General features: G+C 45.5%; 1 protein-coding gene across 2 annotated transcripts in view; it reads left to right on the forward strand.

Annotated features, from left to right (window-relative positions):
* The first annotated feature begins 1,520 nt into the window (after positions 1–1,520).
* RSU1 (Ras suppressor protein 1) overlaps positions 1,521–24,289 on the forward strand; it is a 197,599-nt gene continuing 174,830 nt past the window's right edge. The window contains exons 1-2 of one of the 2 annotated variants that reach the window (XM_007460875.1): positions 1,521–1,666; positions 1,912–2,023. In XM_007460875.1, coding sequence (XP_007460937.1) covers positions 1,915–2,023 — 109 coding nt within the window. In that variant the 5' untranslated portion in view covers positions 1,521–1,666; positions 1,912–1,914. Of the gene's footprint in view, positions 1,667–1,911; positions 2,024–24,289 lie in introns of those variants that run through there. The other variant, XM_007460876.1, reaches the window with a different exon arrangement.

Below are 24,289 nucleotides of genomic sequence, written 5' to 3' on the forward strand. Positions count from 1 at the left end.
AAAAAAGAAAAAAAAAAAAAAAAAAAAACCCCCAAAAAAAAAAAAAAAAAAAAAAAAAAAAAAAAAAAAAAAAAAAAAGGAGAGGAAATATATGAGGGAACAAAAATGCCCAGCTATTGAAAACCAGCCCAGGAGGCTGTCATCCAATAAGATTTCCAGAAAGGGTGATAAATCAGAGAAAATGGCAGGAAAGAAATTTCAAAGGATAAACAGAAAGCAATTTCCAGAGAGGAAGAGAGAAAAGAATTGTCCTCTGAAAAGGACCCAATGAGCCCTAAACAGATTAAGTGAGAAAAGACCCCCCATCGGAGATATTATGGTGACATTTCAGAACATGACGAATGATAAAAAGATCACAAATGCTTCCCAAGGGAAAACAATAGTTCCCTGCAAAGATGTGAGGAGACCAATATGTTTCTGGGCATCAATATTGAAAGCAGCAGTCAGTGGAACTATGCCATCGAGATTTAGAAGAAACTTCTTTTGAACCTAGAATTCCATGTCAGGCAAATTATCAAAGGTGCGGGCAGAATAAGGACATTTAAAAACATGCAACTACTCAAAATTTGTGCCTCCTATACATCCTTCTAGAGAAAGTTACTTGAGGGTAGTTACTCCAGCAAGACGCCTGCAAGAAATGTCTGTCTCAACCCAGGGACCAAATGAAAAGGAATTATAGATAACTTCTCAGCTGGAAGGACAGAACGAATCAGTCTAAGTTAGAGCAGTAAATTAAGTCTAAGTTAGAGCAGTAAATTAAGTCTAAGTTAGAGCAGTAAATTAGAAGGTTCCTAAAGTCTTCAAGGAGTCATTGGATTTCAAGCAGTAGCGAGTAATGAAAAGCTTAAAGGTTACAAGAAGAAAAAGAAAACAGAAATTCTAGTAAAAAGAACAATGAAAACTTCATAAGAAAATCATCATTCAATAGAAAGCTAACTAAGCTATGTCACATCATAAGAACAGAGAAGTCACGTATTTATCTGGTATATTGCCCCTCCTGTGAGCCAGAGGTCCGTGACCGCGACCTGGGCGTCGGGGACACACAGACCACCAAGTTGTTCTTGCTTTGAGAAGCTCACAATATAGCGGGAGGTACAACCTGTGGGGAAGGGACTCAGGGCAGCAAATTCCAGTAAGTGGAACCGCAATTAAGGAAGCAGCACACTGAGAGAAAATTTACTTGTAGTTTCCCCGGGACCCATCCTGGGGTACCACCATCTCTTCGCAAGCGCTGCCCAAACTTCCCGGCTTCCGCCCACAGCACTCTGGCTTCCACCTACAAACTGAGCCTGCGCCGAACTAGTGCGCACGCGCCGACTCCAGTCCAATCGGAATCTCCAACGGGAGGGAGCTAACCTGGGGGCGGAGTCCCGAGGCCGAACAGCAAACGTGATTGGTCGACCCCGGGGCACGCATTCTTTTGTGGGCGGGGTCTCGGGCTAAGCCGCGTCTAGTAAACTGTTCTCCTAATTAGGGAACGGTCTGGCGCGGGCGGGGCGAGGAGCTGAGAGCGGCCCGGCGTGCGCCTGCGCCGAGTGCCGGGACAGGGCGTGTTCCTCGTTCGGGTGCTCGTTTTGCACGGACCGAGTGCATATCTCGCCGCCGGAGTGAGCCCTGCAGAAGCCTGTTGTTCCCACGCGCAGCCTGTTAGGTGCAGCCCTCCGCAGTGAGTATGTGTGTGGCGTTGCCCTTGTGTTTGCTTCTCTCTCCGCGGCGGGAACAGTGCTGGACCCTTCCCACTCCCTGTCCCGCCCTCCCCATCCCCCTCCCTGCCCCCGGACCCTGCCTGCGGGTGCCCACTTTCCAAGGCCAGGCGAAAAACTGGAGAGTTTCAGCCGGGGGTTTCCTCATTTCTCTCTCTGCACCCTCCTGGCCGTCGCCCACGTGCTGTGTTGTTGTCGTTTGGTACAGGTCATGTCCAAGTCTCTGAAAAAGTTGGTGGAAGAGAGCCGGGAGAAGAGCCAGCCGGAAGTGGACATGAGTGACCGGGGCATCGCCAGCATGCTGGACGTCAGCGGCTTGTGTAAGTTCTCCGGACGGCCTTCCCCTCGGAGGAGTTTATGAGTTTAAGAAGTAATTGCTGGTGGCGGTGCGAGACGTCGTAGTGGTTTACATCCCACCCGCTGCTTGGCTGCTTGTAAACAGCACTTGTCGAGGGCTCAGCTCGGAAAGCTTGCAGTCAGAGTTTGTTCTATCCCAGCTGGAAAACGGACACGAGAGCCAGGTTGAGAATCCCCGGACCGTGGCTGCTGGACCTCATCAGTTCTCCAGGCTGATTAATGGCCTTCGGGTGGACTTACCACACAGTTTACTAAAGAGCCACTTGGTGTTTTATTTTTTTAATTTATTTTAATATTTTTTATTTTTTTTCACTTGGTGTTTGAATGGAAAATTAGTTCTGAATCATTTTTCCATTCTCTTAATATAGTCTCCTATGTAGCCTTGAATAAGTGCCCCATGGAAATTACCTGATAAGTGTTTTTGCACCTGGAGCAAGTTAAACGTTTCTTGACTCATTACCTTTTTCTCATTACTCATTACCATCAACACTTTTTCTGGGTTTTCTGGGTTTATTGTCCTCACTTAGTTCAGGCTTTTGTTACTTCCCCCGTGTGCTATTGTAATGTCTTTCTAGCTTTCCCTCTTGCCTCCAGTTTTACTGCCCCTGTTGCTTTCCTGTAACATGCATCTTACTGCAACTCTCTCCTTTAAACCCGGCATTGCAAATTCAGATGTCTTCAGGGGCCAGGTGAGGATGGTCATGAATTCCGTAATAGGTATCTCATCTGAAGGGGGCAGCTGCTACACCTGCTGCTTAGATCCAAACAGTTGTCACCACTTGGGAACATTGGCCCAGTGTTGCCAGATTTTTTTTTTTTCCTATGAAGCCAAGAATCCAGAGTTTTATATAAAATTTTCTTATTTTTAGATATTGACAGTTAATTCCAACACATTAGAGGTGAAATCAAGCTCTTGTTCGGGTTGATTGTGGCTGAAGTTTGGACCTTCTGGTTGTCCATTGCCAGTGATAATGCTCCATGTTCCTTGCGATGACCTGTTCCTTTCTGAATCTGACTACAGCCTACCTTAGCGCCTGTCCCTTCCACGCATCTGGCATCCCAGCCATAATGAACTGATGGTCCTTTCTGAGCCAGGGATTCCTTCCCGTCTTTGTGCCTTTAGAAGTATCGTTTCCTCCCTCTCCACCCCCTTCACCCCAGATCCCTTTACTTACCTGTCAAGAGTCAGCTCAGACGCCACAGCCTGTGTGAAGCCTTCTCAGTGAAGTTGGACACACTGCTTCATGACCCTTTTTTTTTTGGCTGCGCTGTGCGGGGCCTGCAGCATCTTAGTTCCCCGACCAGGGATTGAACCCGTGTCCCCTGCAGTGACAGCTCGGAGTCTTAACCACTGGACCACCAGGGAAGTCCCGCTTCATGATGCTTGTTACACAGGATTGTGATGTTTTCTTAATCCAGACGTCTTTCTTCCCCACTGGGAGGCCGAGGGGAACTAAAGCAGTGCGGTATTCCTGTGTGCCTTGTTTATTCTAGTGCCTGGAACACAGTAGGTGCTCCGAAATGTTTGACGGATGAAGGAAAGAATGATGGATTAGGCCTGCGAGCTGATGAGATCCAGACCAGGATGTGACACTGGAGAAGAAGGGGGGATGTCCGGGAGACCCTAAAAGATGATGGATTGCTTGTTAGGCCTGGAGAGAGCAAAGTTACCGTGAATCCGTGGTTTGTGCCTGGGACAGAGATTGGGGTTGGTGCCATTGATACATTCTCTGCAAAAGGCAAGGGGATGAAAAGCTGTAGGTGACTTGCATTTGGTAATCCTTAGGAAGACACCTGCCATTAAGTTTAGCTTTTGTACGAATTAGCATTTCAGTCTCCTGGTCTGTGCTGGCCTCTCTCAGTAGTAGTGGCTTCTTGGTGGCAGCAGGTGTCTCAGGTGAGGGACTGGCAGTTGCAGATCTGGATGTGTTCCCGTACTGCCCCTGCCCTGCTGGGATCATGATGGTCACTGGGGGCCCAGCTGCGTCAGAGGAAGGGGATGGGGGGAAGAAGATGGAAGCAGGAGGCCTGGCTCGGCTGTGCCCTTGGTCCCACGGGTTTCTGCCCCTCAGAGCTCTTTCTCATGGGCTTGAAAAAAGGTTGCTTTCACTAGAGGAGCTTTGTACTCCTCAGCTTTGAAGAGGTTCCTCTATGTAATATTTACAAGTAGGGAGAGTGGTGTAGCTATTTCAGTTCAGTTGCTTTATCTCTTTGAAGCCTTGGCCTTTATTGAAGAAAAGATAGCCACTTGCTTCCTGAAAAAGCTCTTTCCGGTGTAATATTAGGTGCTGAAAAGCAAGGTCATTCTTAATGTTTTCCCAAAGAAGTCGCTTCAGGAAGAGCAAGAGTGCTTCTTGGGGAGTTTAGTGGAAGTGAATTTGGAAATCCCACCTCCGCAGGCCTCTGGAGTGCGGTAGACCCAAGGAAGGAGTGGCTGCTTTCTGCTAAAACTCCCCGACTTCTGGGATCTGAGGGTCCCAGGATGCCTTCAGAATCCCATCCTCCACTGGGGCTCATTTATCAGTAGTGTACATAACGTTATGTATTTTAATATCTTATATATTAAAGTATTTGGCATGATCACCTTAGCTGTAGTATAAGGATTCCCATAGTCTTACTTATAAAATTTTAACTGTAATCCTCAGGTTTTAGTTTTTGTTTGTTTTTTTGTTTTTGTTTTTGTTTTTTTTTGGCCGTGTGGCTTGTGGGATCTTAGTTCCCCAACCAGGAATGGAACCCCGGCCTCAGCAGTGAAAGCACTCAGTCCTAACCACTGGACCGCCAGGGAATTCCCTGAGGTTTTATGTACTAGTATCAAGATTGAACCCAGGGAACAGCTTATTCGCATGGACAGAGAATAGTATTGCATCAAGCCTTCCCTTCATTATCGTTACTTTGTTTAGTTTCTCCAACGATGAGCAAGTGTTAAGCTTTGAAGCTAAGAGTGGTAGTTGTGTACCTGTTCTAAACATAGGAAACAGGCCTTCATTTCTGCTTGGGAGAGTTGCGTCTTATAAACGTAGCCCTTTCATTCCTCCGAGACAGTAAGTTGCCTTAAGAAAATGCTTTCACGAGTTGAGGTACCAAAAGCTTTCTGACGGGGAAAACTTCATAGGCTGGAGACAGACATCCAGCAGGCTCTAGAGTTTTCTGTCAGTCCAGCCAGGTTCTGGAGATGATCAGATCCAACCCTGAGAGGCAGACGTAGTCCAGCGCTTACAAGTGGGACCTGGAGTGGAGTGGACTGGGTTTAGATTGTCCAGGTTTACTTATCGCTGTGTTACTTTAGAGAAGCTGCGAAACCGTTCTGAGCCTCAAGTGCCTCATCGTTAGATGGAAACGTAAGTATCCACTTGGGGGCATGGGTGTACCGCCAAGTGCCCTGCTTTCTGTCGAGGGCTTAGCACCGAGCCAGTACTAAGCGCACAGTGACTGTTAACTGCTCATATGAATGTCCAGAGAGTGCGTAAGCCTCACATGGAACCAGTCCCAACGCAATCGATGGCCTGAACCGGGAATGGCCTGGTTAGTTGGACCGGGAAAGGCATCTGTGTGTGTTATGTGTTGACGTTTTCTGTGTGGCTTAATAGAACCTGGCGTGTTTGGCCCTTTGGCCTAGGGTTCCCATAGATTTTGATTGCTGTTTCTTTAGAATGATCACTCATTTGATTTCTTTTCCTTCATTTTTTTTTTTCCTGCACAGCATGTAATCTGCTGAAAGCTTCTGGGAGGAATGGTACCAATTTTGTACTTTTTATTAAAGAGATTTCACAGCGGAAGCTCTCTCTCATGCAGCAGCTCTTCACCCGGATGATAAAGTTGCTCTTGAAGGGTGCTGTCATCAGCTTCCGGGGAGCAGAGACCCATCAGCAGCCAGAGAGACTTTTTTTCATTTCTTTTATTTAAGTCTCTTTGACTTTTTTTTTTTTTTTTTTTTTTTTTCCGGTACGTGGGCCTCTCACTGTTGTGGCCTCTCCCGTTGCGGGGCCCAGGCTCCGGACGCGCAGGCTCAGTGGCCATGGCTCACGGGCCCAGCCGCTCCGCGGCATGTGGGATCTTCCCGGACCAGGGCATGAACCCGTGTCCCCCGCATCGGCAGGCGGACTCTCAACCGCTGCGCCACCAGGGAAACGCTCTTTTTGACTTTTTAATCTTTTCACATTTACTGCGCTGTGGGTTTCAAACCTTTATCAGTTTTTTTGTTGTTTTTCTTCAGGTTAGACTAAAATATCTCTCAGATAAATTTTATTTTATTATTATTATTATTATTTTAATTTTTATTTTATATTGGAGTATAGTTGATTAACAATGATGTGTTCATTACAGATGTACCACAGAGTGATTCAGTTATACCCATACGAGTATCCATTCTTTTCCAAGTTCTTTTCCTATTGAGGTTATTACAGAATATTTTAAAAGAGAAAAATCAGCTGCCTCTGAGGTAGTTGTCTTTCTAAAGGACCCTGCAAAAGAATCAACAGACGTAATCCCGGGTTGGTTATCTGGAGGGGCTGTTAACCCAGGAAGTGGTGATGCCTGCTGGGAATTTTCATCATGATAGGACTTCTTTGGGGGAATGATAGAAGAGCTGGGAAGACCATGTCACTTTCACTGTGATCTTTATTAAGACCTTTTCTTTTTTTGCTCTCCTAACCTGTGTGTTTAAGCCCGCCTTTGTGTTTTTAAACATCTTGGCCTGGGCAGTCCTTACCCTTTCTCTCTCCAGCCACCCTCCTCCCAGCCTTGTGAGTTAACGCTTGTTGAGGGAGAGATGACTTTCTGTCCATGTGACTCCATTCACATGTGTCACCTCCTCCGGGAAGCTCCCTAGGACTAAATTTTAACCCACCATCTCCTCCAGCATCTTTTCTGGGCCCTGCGTGCGCACCTCTGTTATTTTTGTACTTGGCGTTTGGGAAAAATTTATTGAAGGAGGTGCTGTCCTTCTCATTTAAGAATTCAGGTGCGCTGGGGTAGAAAGCATAGCACAGGAGAGAGCGGCACACCCTCTGGCTTCATTGTAACTTCATCACCTCTGTCAAGGTCCTGTCTCCAAACACAGTGTCACTCTGAGGGCTTCAACACAGGACTTGAGGGGGCCGCAGATCAGCCCATCACGTCTGCATCAGAGATTCTGAATGGTACACACGTGAGTGCTTAGATGGTGTTAAGTGCTTCTCGCATCAGCCTTTGGCGCAGATAGTAATCATCAGCGTTTTACAGATGAGCGAACAGGTCGAGAAAGCCCCAGCATCACACGTTAGACACACCGACAGCTTTGTTCTGTAACCCTGTGCAATGTGGTTTCCCACCCCTGGCTCAGGCCTTAAGGAGTGATGCTTTCCAGGGCTAAGCGGGGCTGGCGGGCCTCACCTCATGCCAGTCAGTTTCAGAATTCTTTAAAAACACTGTGCTGGGGGCTTCCCTGGCAGTCCAGTGGTTAAGGCTTCACACTTCCACTGCAGGGGGCGTGGGATCGATCCCTGGTCGGGGAACTAAGATCCCTCATGCCGCGCAGTGTGGCCCCCCAAAAAATGTGGTATTGCTATAAAAACAGACATATAGACCAATGGAATAGAATAGAGAGTCCAGAAATAAATCGTGGCATAAAAAACACCCCCCAAAAAAACAACACTGTGCTAGGCTAAGAAAATGCATCATTCTTCCAGTCTGCCAGCTTGGAAGCTTAGGTTTATCACATTGTTGCAGGGCTTTAACTGTCCAAGAAAACAGTAGAGGCAACTTGGTCTCTATCTGGTCAGCGTTAACTCTGAACCCTCCCCGTTTCCTTAGGCTTTTCTGAAAAACTGTTAATTTTAACTGGGTTTAACGGCAGATGTGAGATTTTTTATACTGTGCATTAATTCATTTTTTTCTATCTTCAAACTTAGAACATTAGCTTCTCTATGAAGTATGATGCTGGAGAAGGTTCTCTTGGGGCAGTATCGGTTCATGTCTCACAACAGAATAAACCTGAGTTGAATGAAATGGTAACTGTCGTTGTAGTTTACCGGTACGTCATAAAGAGCCTTTTCATTGAATACGTTTCTCTGTGTACCAGTTAACCATTCCTCCGGACTCAGAATAGTTCTTAAGGGTAAAGTGGGCCAAATGAAAGGCACACCTCGGACCAGGTAGTGAACTGGAGGGGGTCTTGGCCTCTTCGTTTTTCAGAGCACAGCACAGAGCAGAGATTGGTGATATGGTGTACACCCTCAGTGTACAAGTGGCTGTTTTGCAGATGTTTACATACACCGTTGGTTTTTCAGAGCTGTATATATTTCAGTCTTCAGGGCTTGTGAAAGATGCCTATTTAACCTGTTACGTACTCTACAAATTGTGTACTCTTTATTAGAAAAGGATAAAAATAATAGATAATTTTAAAATATCTATATGGAGCCTATTAATACACATGCACACGTGTGCCGGGCATCGTACATGGCTCTTCATATGGATTATTTCCTTTAAACCTCACAGTTTCATTAGGATTGTTATTATCATCGTCGTCATCCTCATCACCCAGTTTATAGCACAGAGACGTTGAGAACTGAAGTACCTTTTGTTCTAGGTCACACACTAATAAGTAGCAGAGTCAGGATTTGCAGCCAGGCACTCAGACTCCAGAAGCGGTGTTGTTAGCTTGTGCTTTCTTTTTTTCCCTCCCCCCCTGGTACGTGGGCCTCTCACTGCTGTGGCCTCTCCTGCTGTGGAGCACAGGCTCCGGACGCGCAGGCTCAGCGGCCATGGCTCACGGGCCCAGCCGCTCTGCGGCATGTGGGATCCTCCAGGACCGGGGCACGAACCCGTGTCCCCTGCATCGGCAGGCGGACTCCCAACCACTGCGCCACCAGGAAAGCCCCTGCTCATGCTTTCTTGCCTTACTCATGTCACTGACGTTTTTGACAGTCAGGTGCGTGTACGAAGGTACAGCTGCTAATTCAGCAAGCATCCACTGAGTGCCTCCTGGCGGTCTGGTCCCGGTAGCCACGTCCCTGCCCTGTATGGGCTGCTGAGTCTGTATCCGTTGAGGCATGCGTTCAGGGATGCCGACCCTCCTCTGCTCTTGCCCTTGGGGCCGAGGAAACAGGAAGCTTCTTCTTCCCCAAACACTTAACACACTCTTTTAAAAAAATCCATTTCAAGAAGCCTTTACTGAAGTGCTCCTATAGATAAGCACACATATAACTGTACAGTGTGACAGATTTTCAAAGCAAGAAACAGAACACAGTGGGCATGTCCCAGGCACTAGCCCCTCAGGACGGGGTCCTGACTGACAGCATAGATTCCCTTTGCCTGTTGATGTGCATCGTTCACAGGAAAGAGGGTTTACAGTGCACACTCTTTACTGTCTGGTTCTTAACGCTCAGCATCTTGTTCATGAGCTTCATTCGTGTCGTGACACTGGTTACAGATCCAGGGTGTGACTGCCAAGTTCAGGCATCCGTTCTGCTGTTCATGGATGTTCGTGTCGCTCCCAGGCTAGGGCTGTCACCCATAGTGCTGCTGTGACCATGTGAACACACACATTCCTTTCTGTTGGTTACAGACTAGGGGTGGAATTATTGAGTCATGGGGTGTGCTCTTGTGTACCCTTTAAAATGGAAGCAGGAATCACCGAAATGGGGAAGACATTTGAAACTTAGATGTCAGGCAAAGGCTTAACGTTCTTGATGCGGAATGAGCTCTCGTAGAGGTGCTGGTCAGGCCTCCCAAGGTGCTCACTCAGTGCGTTGCCCTCTTCCGAGAGAAATTACTCACACCTCAAGCTTTTCTCTGAGAATTAGCTTGCTCACAGGTTGGTATCATCTGTACCAGCTGGTGGCAAACTTGTCTGGTTTTTAGACTCACCTAGGGAATGTTTAAACATTGCAGTGCTCAGGCTGCACCCCAGACCAGTTCAAGGGGCAACTCTGAATGTGGAGACAGGTGCCAGAAAGTTTGCTGTTTAAAATAATATGTTTTCGGGCTTCCCTGGTGGCACAGTGGTTGAGAGTCCGCCTGCCGATGCAGGGGACGTGGGTTCGTGTCCCGGTCCGGGAGGATCCCACGTGCCGTGGAGCGGCTGGGCCCGTGAGCCATGGCCGCTGAGCCTGCGCGTCCGGAGCCTGCGCTCCGCAACGGGAGAGGCCACAACAGTGAGAGGCCCGGGTACTGGAAAGAAAAAAAAAAAAAAAAAAAAGTTTTCATCCATGCACAACACAGCCTCGCAGCCACGGTCCTTGTTCAAGTGCAAACTGTTCATTTTGGGCCTGTGGGAACCTCTTGTCGTTGGTTCTCCCATCCAGTGGACGTGAGCAGAGAGTAACAAGCTGTTTCCGGTGTGTCTGTGAATTCCTGTCCCGGACCTGGAATCAGCTGTCCTCACAGAAACCCTGTTTTTGTTTGTCTGTCTTAGCGGGCAATATTTGGGGACCACAATCTGGGCTCCAGGGGTGCTCATTATTCCTGGGTTGTTCATGGTCTTCAGGCATTTTTAGCAGACAGAGCTAAAAAAAAAAAAACAGTATACACACACACACACACACACGTGTATATGTACGTAATATATGTATCTATAGATATATACAGATACATATATACACATATATGAAGATTAAAATATCTAACGAGTTCATACTGGTAGGTCCAATTCAAATATGGGACTGTAAGGCTCGTACTTAACTTCCTTCACACTAGTCTCTACTTTTCTTCCACTCTGAGCATCCTGATTGTCAGGGATACACATGATGTTAGACTATCTCACAGTTACTTATTTGGTACATTACACACAAATAGCAGTGCTAATATTACCAGCGCCGGTATTGCTGAAAAGAGTCGTTTTGTGCATATTCTGTCCCCATTCTTCTCCTTTTTTTGTTTGTTTTATTATACTTCACTTTTCTTTTTTTTTTGCGGTACGCGGGCCTCTCACTGTCGTGGCCCCTCCCGTCGCGGAGCACAGGCTCCGGACGCGCAGGCTCAGCGGCCATGGCTCACGGGCCCAGCCGCTCCGCGGCATGCGGGATCTTCCCTGACTGGGGCACGAACCTGCGTCCCCTGCATCGGCAGGCGGGCTCTCAACCACTGCGCCACCAGGGACGCCCTAGACTTCACTTTTTTTACAGCAGTTTCCCCTGTTGTTAACATCTGGCATTCATTCGAGTGATACTTTAGTTGCAGTTGATGAAGCAGCATTGATACGTTATTATTCACTAAGATCCGCAGTTTACAATCCGCTGGTTGTGCTGTAACACACTATGGCTTTTAACAGATGTATAATGTCCTACAGAGTAGTTTCACTGTCCTAAATACCCTCTGTGTTCTACTTATTTTTCCCTCTCTTCCTCATTACTTCCTGTTGAACCCCAGGCAACCACTGAAATTTTATGTCTCTATAGTTTTGCCTTTCCCAGAATGTGATATAGTTGAAATCGTATAGTACGTAATCTTTACAGAAAGCCTTCTTTGACTTAGCAATATGAGTTTAGGTTTCTTCTGTGTCTTGTCGTGGCTCCATAGCTCGTATTTTTTATTATTGGTTACAATTCCATTGTCTGAATGCACCACAGTTTTTTTGTGCTTTCACATATTGAAGGACATCTTGGTTGCTGTCACATTTTGTCAGTTTGCCGCTATAAACATCCATGTGCAGATTTTTGTGTGAACATAGTTTTTGGACTCTTTTGGGTAAATGCAAAGGAACAGAATTGCTGGATCCTATGGTAAGAGTATTTTTGGTGTAATAAGAAACCACTGTCTTCCGAAGTGGCTGCACCATTTCGTACATCCCCCACAATGAATGAGAGTTCCTGTGGCTCCACACCCTTGTCAATATTTGGTGCTGTCAGTATTCTGGATTTTGGCCATTCTGATAGGTGTGTAGCGGTATCTCGTTGTTTTCAATGGGCAGTTCCTTAATGGCGTGTCATGTGGAAAATCTTTTCATATGCTTGTTTGCCCTCTGTATATCTTCTTTGATGAGGTGTCTGTTAAGGTCTTTGGCCCATTTTTTAATTAGGATGTTTGTTTTCTTATTGTTGGATTTAAAAAGTTCTTTGTGTATTTTGGAAAGAAGTCCTATATCAGATGCGTGTTTTGCAAAAATGTTGTCTTAGTCTGTGGCTCTTGTTTCCCTTTTATTAACATTGTCTTTCATAAAGGAGAAGTTTTTAATTTTAATGAACTCCCAGCCAGTTAACACCTTTTTTTTTTTTTTTTTTGGATAGTGCTTTTGGTGTTGTATCTAAGAAGTCATTACCAGGGGCTGCCTAGATTTTCTCCTGTGTTGTATTCTAGGACTTTAGGGCTTTTGCATTTTACACTATGAACCACTCTGAGTCAATATTTGTCAAAGGTGTAAGTTCTTTGTCTAGATTCTTTTTTTTTTTCTTATGTAGATGTCAAATTCCAGCACCATTTGTTGAGAAGATTATCCTTTTTCCATTGAATTGCCTTTGCTCCTTTGTCAGAGACCCGTTGACTGTATTTGTGTGGGTCTGTTTCTGGGCACTCTTCTGTTCCAGTGATGTCTTTGTTTTTTTCAGTTGGTGGCTGTGGATTTATATAGTAAGTTTTGAGTTGGGATGTGTCAATTTTCTGAGTTTGTTTTTCTTTTTGAATATTTTATTGCTATTTTGGGTCTTTTGACTTTCCATATAAATTTTAGAATCAGTTTGTCGCCATTCACAAAATAAACTTGCTGTGGTTTTCATTGGGATTGCACTGAATCTAGGTCAAGTTAGGAAGAACGGGCTAGCCAGGGGTGGGACTGAACGTTCCAGCCCTGGCAACCAGCCCCCATCCTTTAGAAACTTCTGAAAGTCACCTCATTAACATAACAAGGACACCTTTGTTTAGATTCATTGTGGTAAAGCCTCCTGTTTGGGTGTTGTTTAATACCTCTAGAGTTGATAAAAGGAGAGTATTGTGTCCTGACTCAAAGCACCGACTTTGGAGCCATGGTCTTTATTAATTATCCCACTTTGCCGTTTATTTGTAACATGCCCTTAGATCACTTCCTGTCTTTGTACGTCAATTTCCTCATTGATAAAATGGGAAAATTCTGCTGCCCCTCAAATAAAAGATGACGTCTGTGTAGTACCTGATGCAGAGTAGGTACCTCAGAATGATCCTCAGGGCCAGTCGTTAGGACATTTTATATTTGTTACGCTGAGGCACAGGCTGTTCTCTGGTGGGGCAGCGGGTTTGGGGCTGAAGAGTCTAATGGGCCTTTGAGCGGGAGTGGAGGCGTGGATGCCCTCAGGGGCACATCTGTTTGCTGGATCTGTGCGTGTGGCCGGCGGGAGAGAGGCCGGTGGCAGAGGCTGGGGCAGGATTGTGGGAAGAGTTGGAGGGGGACCCCGTGGTTGATCAGAAACAGGTACCGAGATTTGAGCAGGGGGCAGCTGATGACAGGTGTCAGTCCAGTAGACTAGGGATCTGGGACTGGACTAGGCAGCCTTTGGAGGTCAGGGTAAGGGGTGGCTTGGGGGGAGCAGACGATGGCTGGGGCAAAAGCAATGAAGGGCGGCCTGCGAGGCCACATCGCGTGCTAGGTGTGGGTGCCGGCTGGTGGCCCAGCGGCCCTCAGACACGCGGTGCCTGTCAGAGGACCTACAGCGCTTTGAGCTCGGAGAGCCACCCGGCCCTGTGGAAGGAGGTCAGAGATTCTGGGTCTTCCTGCTTCTGAAGCCACCAGGGAAAAACATGGCTCTTGGGTTGAGGGTAAGAAGCGTAGAGGGCGGTTGATCAGGGGGCAGAGAGGAGCCCACCCTCAACTCCCACGCAGCGGCCTTCTCTGTTGGCAGCGACACAGGGAAGGTGAGAACAGAGCGGTTGGTCTGAAGTGGAAGGTGTGCATGTATGGCGTTGCCCATCTTCATTTGGGGGGAAAAATGAACCAATGGACCAGGGCTCCTTTTTATCTTATTTGTATTTGCCTAGTAGAAAAATACGGTCAGAACTAATCAGATTCTTGTTGGGAAACAGCTTTTAAAGGGTCCTGTCTACTTACTAGTGCTGAAACCTCAGGCAGGTTACCTAACCTCTCTGGGCCTCATTTTTCTCACCTAAAATTGGGAGGGAGGGCGGGCTTCCCTGGTGGTACATTGGCTAAGCATCTGCCTGCCAGTGCAGGGGACAAGGCTTCAAGCCCGGGTCCGGGAAGATCCCACGTGCCTCGGAGCAACTAAGCCCGTGTGCCACAGCTACTGAGCCTGCGCTCTAGAACCCGGGAGACACAACTACTGAGCCTGTGCCTAGAGCCCATGAGCCACAACTACTGAGCCCGCGTGCCACAACTGCTAAAGCCCACGTGCCTAGAGCCCATGCTCTGCAACAAGAGAAGCCACCGCAATGAGAAGCCCGTGCACTGCAACGAAGAGTAGCCCCCACTCGCCCCAACTAGAGAAAGCCCGCACACAGCAACAAAGACCCAACACAGCCAAAAATAAATTTAAAAAAAAAATGCAAAAAAAGAAAACTAAAATTGGGAGGGAGGCAGAAAATAATAGTGCCGTCTGTTAGCGTTATTGTGAGGAATACATGAGGTAATAAAGTTCTTAGAACCGTGGCCGACACATTTTAAGTGTTTGGTAAACGTTAGCTGTTGTGGTTACTCTTTTATTTTAACATTTTTTTAACATCTTTATTGGAGTATAATTGATTTACAGTGGTGTGTTACTTTCTGCTGTATAACAAAGTGAATCAGCTTTATGTATACATATGTCCCCATATCCCCTCCCTCTTGCTTCTCCCTCCCACCCTCCCTATCCCACCCCTCTAGGTGGTCACAAAGCACCCAGCTCATCTCTCTGTGCTATGCGGCTGCTTCCCACTAGCTATCTGTTTTACATTTGGTAGTGTATATATGTCCATGCCGCTCTCTTACTTTGTCCCAGCTTACCCTTCCCCCTCCCCGTGTCCTCAGATCCGTTCTCTATGTCTGTGTCTTTATTCCTGTCCTGCCCCTAGGTTCTTCAGAACCATTTTGTTATTTAGAGTCTAGGTATATGTGTTAGCATACAGTATTTGTTTTTCTCTTTCTGACTGACTTCACTCTGTAGGACAGACTCTAGGTCCATCCACTGCACTACAAATAACTCAATTTCGTTTCTTTATATGGCTGAGTAATATTCCACTGTATATATGTGCCACATCTTCTTTATCCATTCATCTGTCGATGGACACTTAGGTTGCTTCCATATCCTGGCTATTGTAAACAGAGCTGCAGTGAACATTGTGGTACATGACTCTTTTTGAATTATGGTTTTCTCTAGGTATATGCCCAGTAGTGGGATTGCTGTGTCATATGGTAGTTCTATTTTTAGTTTTCTAGGGAACCTCTGTACTGTTCTCCATAGTGGCTGTATCACTTTACATTCCCACCAACAGTGTAAGAGGGTTCCCTTTTCTCCACACCCTCTCCAGCATTTATTGTTTGTAGACTTTTTGATGATGGCCATTCTGACCGGTGTGAGGTGATACCTCATTGTAGTTTTGATTTGCATTTCTCTAATGATTAGTGATGTTGAGCATCCTTTCATGTGTTTGTTGGCAATTTGTATATCTTCTTTGGAGAAAGGTCTGTTTAGGTCTTCTGCCCATTTTTGGATTAGGTCATTTGTTTTTTTGATTTTGAGCTGCATGAGCTGCTTGTAAATTTTGGAGATTAATCCTTTGTCAGTTGCTTCATTTGCAAATATTTTCTCCCATTCTGAGGGTGGTCATTTTGTCTTTTTTATGATCTTCTTTGCTGTGCAAAAGGTTTGAAGTTTCATTAGGTCCCATTTGTTTATTTTTGTTTTAATTTCCATTTCTCTAGAAGGTGGGTCGAAACGGATCTTGCTGTGATTTATGTCATAGTGTTCTGCCTATGTTTTCCTCTAAGAGTTTGATAGTGTGTGGCCTTACATTGAGGTCTTTAATCCATTTTGAGTTTATTTTTGTGTATGGTGTTAGGGAATGTTCTAATTTCATTCTTTTACATGTAGCTGTCCAGTTTTCCAAGCACCACTTATTGAAGAGGCTGTCTTTTCTCCATTGTATATTCTTGTTTCCTTTATCAAAGATAAGGTGACCGTATGTGCATGGGTTTATCTCTGGGCTTTCTATCCTGTTCCATTGACCTATATTTCTGTTTTTGTGCCAGTACCATACTGCCTTGATTACTGTATCTTTGTAGTATAGTCTGAAGTCAGGGAGCCTGATTCCTACAGCTCTGTTTTTCTTTCTCAAGACTGCTTTGGTTATTTGGGGTCTTTTGTGTTTCCATACAAACTGTGAAATTTTTTGTTCTAGTTCTGTGAAGAATGCCCTTGGTAGTTTGATAGGGATTGCATTGAATCTTTAGATCGCTTTGGGTAGTAGAGTCACTTTCACAATGTTGATTCTTCCAATCCAAGAACATAGTATATCTTCCCATCTGTTTGTATCATCTTTAATTTGTTTCATCAATGTCTTATAGTTTTCTGCATACAGGTCTTTTGTCTCCTTAGGTAGGTTTATTCCTAGGTATTTTATTCTTTTTGTTGCAGTGGTAAATGGGAGTGTGTCCTTAATTTCTCTTTCAGATTTTTCATCATTAGTGTATAGGAATGCAAGAGATTGCTGTGCATTAATTTTGTATCCTGCCACTCTACCAAATTCATTGATTAGCTCTAGTAGTTTTCTGGTAGCATCTTTAGGATTCTCTATGTATAGTGTCATGTCATCTGCAAACAGTGACAGTTTTACTTCTTTCTGATTTGCATTCCTTTTATTTCTTTTTTGTCTCCAATTGCTGTGGCTAGAACTTCCAAAACTGTGTTGAATAATAGTGGTGAGAGTGGGCAGCCTTGTCTTGTTCCTGATCTTAGAGGAAATGGTGTCAGTTTTTTACCATTGAGGGCGATGTTGACTGTGGGTTTGTCATATATGGCTTTTATTACGTTCAGGTAGGTTCCCTCTATGCCTACTTTCTGGAGAGTTTTTATCATAAATGGGTGTTGAATTTTGTCGATAGCTTTTTCTGCATCTATTGAGATGATCATATGGTTTTTATTCCTCAGTTTGTTAATATGGTGTATCACATTGATTGATTTGCGTATATTGAAGAATCCTTGCATTCCTGGGATATACCCCACTTGATCATGGTGTATGATCCTTTTAATGTGCTGTTGGATTCTCTTTGCTAGTATCTTGTTGAGGATTTTTGCATCTATGTTCATCAGTGATATTGGCCTGTAGTTTTCTTTCTTTGTGACATCCTTGTCTGGTTTTGGTATCAGGGTGATGGTGGCCTCATAGAATGAGTTGGGGAGTGTTCCTCCCTCTGCTGTATTTTGGAAGAGTTTGAGAAGGATAGGTGTTAGCTCTTCTCTAAGTGTTTGATAAAATTTGTCTGTGAAGCCATCTGGTCCTGGGCTTTCGTTTGTTGGAAGGTTTTTAATCACAGTTTCAATTTCAATGCTTGTGATTGGTCTGTTTACATTTTCTCTTTCTTCCTGGTTCAGTCTCGGAAGGTTGTGCTTTTCTAAGAATTTGTCCGTTTTTTCCAGGCTGTCCATTTTATTGGCATAGCGTTGCTTCTGGTAGTCTCTCATGATCCTCTGTGTTTCTGCAGTGTCAGTTGTTACATTTTAACATTTTTTATTCTAATGAGTGGTTATAAAGTCCCCAGTGTTGCATATTGATGTAGGAGGCATTACATGTATATTAGTTCCTTCTTTTCTTCTCTCTTCTGTGTTTCTCACAGAATCGAATAATTTAATTCAGCTTTTCATTTTAAACACGAGGAACTGTGCTCTAGAGAAATCCAGCGATTTTTAAATTTTCCTCAGTATTCTCATGGAATTACAGTCCGGGTCTCACGCTGCTTGAAACTTGGTGTTCTAGCTGTGCTTGAGGCCCTTTATGTAACTGTCATATCTCTTCAGGGTAGAAAGGACTTTCCACTCAGGTTTATATACTCTTTAATGATAGGCATTTCCACCATCTTGAAAAGAACACTCCCCCAAGGTGTGAATATTGTTTTTCCAGTTTAGGAAGATAAGCTCAAGAGGTGGAATCTGGAAACCTTCGTTAGAGTCTCAGTTCTGATTCTGCGGGAGTGGGGAGTTTGTGGGGAACCTTAGAAAAATCACTTTACCTCTGGGCCACAGTTTCCTTATCTGTAAATTGAGGAACTGAAGCTTTTTCCTATAACTGATTTCTAAAAGTACACCTATTTTAGGTTACACAGTTAAAACAGTTTATGGTAGAAAAATTATTCAATACAGACAAGTAAAAAAAAAAAAAAAAAAAAAAACAGGGGGAGAAGGTAGGTATGTAGATATAGAATAAAACTGACTCTGGACCTGGAAGTTCTTACTCATCCTGAAAATACTTTGCAGCATTTGCCTTTTTGTTTTTTTCTTTGTGGTACGCGGGCCTCTCACTGCCGTGGCCTCTCCCGTTGCGGAGCACAGGCTCTGGACGCGCAGGCTCAGCGGCCGTGGCTCACGGGCCCAGCCGCTCCGTGGCATGTGGGATCCTCCCGGACCGGGGCACGAACCCGTGTCCCCTGCATTGGCAGGCGGACTCTCAACCACTGCGCCACCAGCGAAGCCCTGCAGCATTTCCCTTTTAACGGGAGTTTCAAATCCGCTTACCTCCTTGTGGTGCTGACATTCTGCCTTGTGTCGTGGTTTTTTATCGCCTCCCCTCACTACAGAGTAGGCTCCTTGACGGCAGTGCCTGTGTCTCACGCGTATTCTGTCTTTGTCAACATAACTAAGTACAGTGCCCTGCGAACAGTTTGTAACTCCCTGAGCCTTCGTTCATGTCATCGTCCTCATTCCCCAAGAGCAGTGAACAACCGTGAACCTTAGGCAGCTCACTGTATTTTCCTCTTTAATTCTCCCAGACATCTTCAGAATTAAAAATTTTTCTTTGTCCTTTTTCCTGAAGGAGAGACTGTAAAGCAATGTGTTTGTGGGCTCCATGTCGTCAGTAACACGGTGCCTTGGGTCCAGCGTCTTTTGACTTAATGTCCCAGTAGACGCAGAAGCCTCAGTCAGTGACCAGCTCATGGCGGTTCTCAGCACGTGTGAATTCTCTGCTCTTATTTACGTAAAGGAAGACGTATCACATTGTTAAAAATCATCATATATGATAAATTGCTTTCTGTTAAATGAAAAAGCAATGAATTATGCTTGAGTGACCATTTATGTGCAAATAGGACTCAGTCCAGTAACCAGTTTTGGAAACTTGGTACCAGAGAGTTTCCTGCTCACCACAGTAGTTGGTTGGGGAGGAAAGGAAAGCTTTCATACCCTGGTGGGGTTTTTTTTCCCCCCTGAAGTTTTAAATTATGAACGAAATTCAAAAGAAATTTTCTTTGATGATTCTGGGTGTGTTGATGAATACGATATTTGTATTACACCTTGGTATCAAATGTTTTATTGTCTGCCTTCACTTAAATATACTGTCAGAAGCTGCATGCTTAAGAAGATCTGAATCTGCATCCTTCTAGCAGGGGTGCAGTAACTTCAGCGTGTGACGCGGGCAGGCATTTCAGTCACGCATCTTGGAGACATGGGACCCAGAGTGGTCAGCGTGGCTGCGTGGTGCTCACGTGCGGCCTCTCCCGCAGCCCCGCCGAGTCTCTGAATCCGGGTTACTTAGGGCTGTCGCTGTTTCTAGCCTACCAGGAGCCCAAATGGAAAAGCCTTTGGGATCATTCCTGTATTTTCAGTTCAAATGAATTCTTCTTTGTAGTCGACAACTTTGGGAGGAATTGAATTCACAGAGGGTACTGTTTGCAGTGTAATCTGCAGACTTACCCCGAATTTGAAGGCTGCCCATCCTGGAATTGTAACACAAGTCAAAGGTGACCCTCTTTGAACATCCCATAGGGTATGGCTGTTCTCCCACTGCAATATTTAATAGCTCAAGAGCTGTCAAAAAAGGGTAAACTAGGGACTTCCCTGGCAGTCCAGTGGTTACGATGCTGCACTTCCAATGCAAGGGGCCGTGGGTTCGATCCCTGGTGGGGGAACTAAGATCCCGCATGCCGTGTGGCGAGACCAAAAAAAATAGTAAACCGTTTGTCTTCTGAAGGTAGCGGTGTCTTTCCAATTGCTTCCATGGGAGCACAGCCTGTGAAATGAACTGACGGTTACAATCCAGGTTTTGGTGGCCAGTGTTCTAGAGTCTTTCATTGAGAACCCAAAGTTGCCCAATTCTGACCTGCGACAAGGTGGCAGAAACTTTGAAGTGCCGTTATCACTGTGTGCGTTTCCAAGTCTCGCTCCCCTTGTCTCATCCTGGCTGTGTTTTTTCCTCTGGATAGAAACGTCATTCTGTGAAGCTAGAACTTTTATCCTTTCTAAAGTGCCACCAGAGGAGTAACTTGCTTCTGATTGCCAGACTGAAAACTGGAGAGACAGTTTCCACTGTGGCACATCATTGTGATATGGTGGGTTATTTTGAAAGTAGGTCTGGGGGCCTCCCTGGTGGCGCAGTGGTTGAGAGTCCGCCTGCCGATGCAGGGGATACGGGTTCGTGCCCCGGTCCGGGAGGATCCCACGTGCCGCGGAGCGGCTGGGCCCGTGAGCCATGGGCGCTGAGCTTGCGCATCCGGCAACGGGAAAGGCCACGACAGTGAGAGGCCCACATATCGCAAAAAAAAAAAAAAAAATGAAAGTAGGTCTGCCGTGTCATCATCTGGTGCTGTGGATTTCATCCTGCTTACTTTCCTCACGCTGCCTGCTTGATGCTGAAGAAGAAAGAAAGAAAAAAAAGACTGTGTTTTAAAAAATAACATCTGCTTCCACGTTTTATCTAGAAACCATGATTCTTTTTCTAGGAGTGTTAGCTAGTCCTTTGATTTTTCTGAATATATTCCATTGCAATACCGCCTGCTCAGTCCAGGCCTGTGTCTTCTCTGTTTTAAATCTCTTCGCTCAGATAAGCCTAGAATTGCTTCCATAACCTCCAATTTCCATATATCCTCCAAGTCCAGTTTCAGTGCCTTAAAGCATTTTTGGACGTGTCACCCCACAGTAAATGATGTCTCCTTCTTTTTTTTTTTTGACTGCACCACAGGGCTTAGTTCCCCGACCAGGGATTGAACCCTGGCCCCTGCAGTGGAAGCGTGGAGTCCTAACCACTGGACCGCCAGGGAAGTCCCTGTGATGTCTCCTTCTAATCTCGTTATTTTTTCAGATACACTTCTCTTGTGCCCACGATCCTTTTATATTTTGCAGTTTAGGATTTTGGTGCGTATTCTGTGTTACCTAAATTGAGGGACTGTGTGGCATATCATCCAAACCAGGACAGTTTTGAGAGGGAAAGTGGGCGTAATCCAGGACTGTCCCAGTCTAATGAGGATATACAGTTGACGTTACTTCTAATAGAATCTCCAAGGAAGAGACCATTGACACTCTGAGTGTGCCTGGTAAATATCCAATTGTGGCTCACGGGCTCAGTAGTTGTGGCACATAGGCTCAGTAGTTGTGGCTCGCAGGCTCTAGAGTGCACGCTTAGTAGTTGTGGCGCACAGGCTTAGTTGCTCCGCAGCATGTGGGATCTTCCCGGACCAGGGCTCAAACCCGTGTCTCCTGCACTGGCAGGTGGATTCTTCACCACTGCGCCACCGGGGAAGTCCCCACATACCGTTTCTAAAGGCTAAAGACAGAATGGTATCCAAGGCACGGCAACAGTTAACTGAGTATGCCAACACATTTTCTCAGTTACTTAGCTGACTTTTGGAAGTGCATTCTACTTTGAAAATGCCTCAGCAAAGCATGGTTTAATATTGCTTCAGGAATTTTAACAACAGTTTGTTGTCACTGTTCTGGTGCCACTGCTTCCTGACAGTTCATGACTGGCAGGACCGTAAGGTATGATATTCCTACAGCGGGAGATTTCCCAGTGTGTGGTTAGGGTTAGCAGGGCAGGTCAGTGGGGGCAGCCTCATTCCATTTCACCCACACGATTGACTAGGGTGGCTATTGTACTTTTAAATAAGCCATTCTGTTTTGGTAGACCTTTTCTCCTTTTATAACACTGCAGTTTCCATAGGAAACCCACAGTGGACTCACCATGGCCAAGTGGAGGGAAGTGGCAGGTTGCATGAACATGTCTGTTGGTCCTTGGTCTTCGCCTGTCACAGGCTTTGTGATTGATTCTGTGATTTCAATTCTGTCCAACTTAACCGCTCTCCCCGCAGACCCAGCCTGGAGTCCTTTGTTGCCCTAAATATTTCCTCACAGATCTTTTATTAACTTTTGCTTTTCTGCTCTAATTTTTCTCCCACTTACCTACTTTAGCATGTAGCCCTGTAACAATAATGAGAAAGAAAAATACATCTAGTGGTGTGATCAGGTGAAGCAACAAATGCACTTCTCTTCTCTATTTAAAAAAAAAAAAAAGAACTTTCAAACTTATTGATTTTCTCCCCTGCTAAATGCTTGTAGAGAAGACAGAATGAAAAGGTTGAAAAGGCCCAACTTTTCCTAATTAAATCTTTCATTGTGAATATTAGCTGGGAGAAGGGCAAAGTTTTTTTCTTTTTAATTGTGGTAGTTTTGGTATTTTAGGAAAAATTACGGCAGGAGGCGATCAGATTTTCAGGGGTTTTTTGCTTTTGTAATCAGAGTTGATTTCTGTGACACTCAAATAGAATGGTTTGCTCGTGTGAGAGGCTGCTAGTTGTCTGCCAGTTTTGGTTTGCCCCATCTTTGTGGATTATAAAACCCCTAATTGTATCTGGCATGTGGTCACTTGGAATCCAGGCTATGTTTCCCCACCTCTTTTGCATCTAGGCATCACTGTGTTACAAAATGTTGATTAATTGCTTGTAAATGGAAGTGCCATGTGCAATTTCTTGGAAGAATTGTGAAGGAGGAAGGCTTTTTTCCCCTTTCCTTCTTCCTAAGGGGGATGCAGGTATGATGGCTAAGCTCAGGCAGCCTTTTTGGAGCATGAGGTGGGATCCATGAATGGTTGAGCAGCAAGATACAGGAACCTCTGGACTGCCCGTGTGTAAGTGAGGGAGAAACTCTTGTGTAACTCCTGTTATTTGTGGTTTGTTCTCCTATGATACTGACCACTGTCTTAACTCGTATATCTCTGAATCTGTTTCATCTGGTTTTGTATGAGGACAGCTCTTGGAGATTTTTTGTTTTCATATCAGACTCTATGTCTCAGAGGTAAAGGAATGCTTTATCTGGTGGACAAGAACAATCTTAACTCTTATAAATACAAATGTGTGAGATGTTCTGCAGTGTCTAGAATCTAACTTGTCATGTAGGAAGCCGTCATGGTGATGCTTTTAAAATCACAACAATGCTCTTCCCCTGTGCTTTGCCTTTCTCTTCCTCCTCCCCTAAGATTTCAATCCCGAAGCCAGTAAGTGCAACAGGAAAAGAGGCATTCAGGTGTTGGGGGGTGGGCGCGGTGGCCCAGAGCAGGGTGGGGAGCCTGGCTTGGGGGGTCCAAGCCCAAAAGCAGGACCAGGGCCAGGAGGTTGGAGGTGCAGGTGAGGAGGGTGAACCAGGCAGGTGTCCAGGTAGGAAGAAAGAGCATGGGGAGATGGGTTCCTGCATTAATACACGGGTGCATAGTTGAAAGAACCCAGAAGGTTCCTCAGAGCCCACTCACCCAGGGAGTTAACGAGGGCACAGGACATAGCTTAGCAGGGGTTAGGAAGCACAGGCGAACGTCAGGGTTCCCGGGGGCTCACTGGCACAGCCCCCCAGGCTCGTTGCTTGGTTGCTCAGGGCATACTTTATCTCCAGGTAAGAACTTTCAAGACATATTCAACGAGTCTGGGTGTTGGGAGTGCGTGGGCAGAAATGTCTAGCGCTGTCTTCTGTGCCCGACTGGTCAGGTGCCTTTAACCAGGTATAAGCCAGCGACCTACACATCCCTGGACATGTGAACAAGCTGGTCCTGGAGCCTCCAAGGTGTTTGCAACTTTGAACAGGACGTGACACATCTCGAGCTCATCTGCTCATCTGGATCTTGACCCAGAATCAGTATCAGACTTCCAGCTGTCCCTGCAGGTCATCATAGAGCCATCCCAACACGGCTGTAAGATAACCCTGCTTCACGCAGTTATATGTAGGGGTATCGATGGTGTACGTAAGTAGGTTAAAAATAATGGACGCCAGAGTTCTCGCTGTTAGAGAAGGGAGTTAACAAATAGGAAATGGAGAAAATGAGAATGAACTGTGCAGTGTTGTATTGGAATCCATCTATTGGTGTGAACTTGGGATTCAGCTTCA

This window comes from Lipotes vexillifer, unplaced genomic scaffold (assembly GCF_000442215.2).
Source record: "Lipotes vexillifer unplaced genomic scaffold, Lipotes_vexillifer_v1.1 scaffold534, whole genome shotgun sequence".
NCBI lineage: Eukaryota > Metazoa > Chordata > Mammalia > Artiodactyla > Lipotidae > Lipotes > Lipotes vexillifer.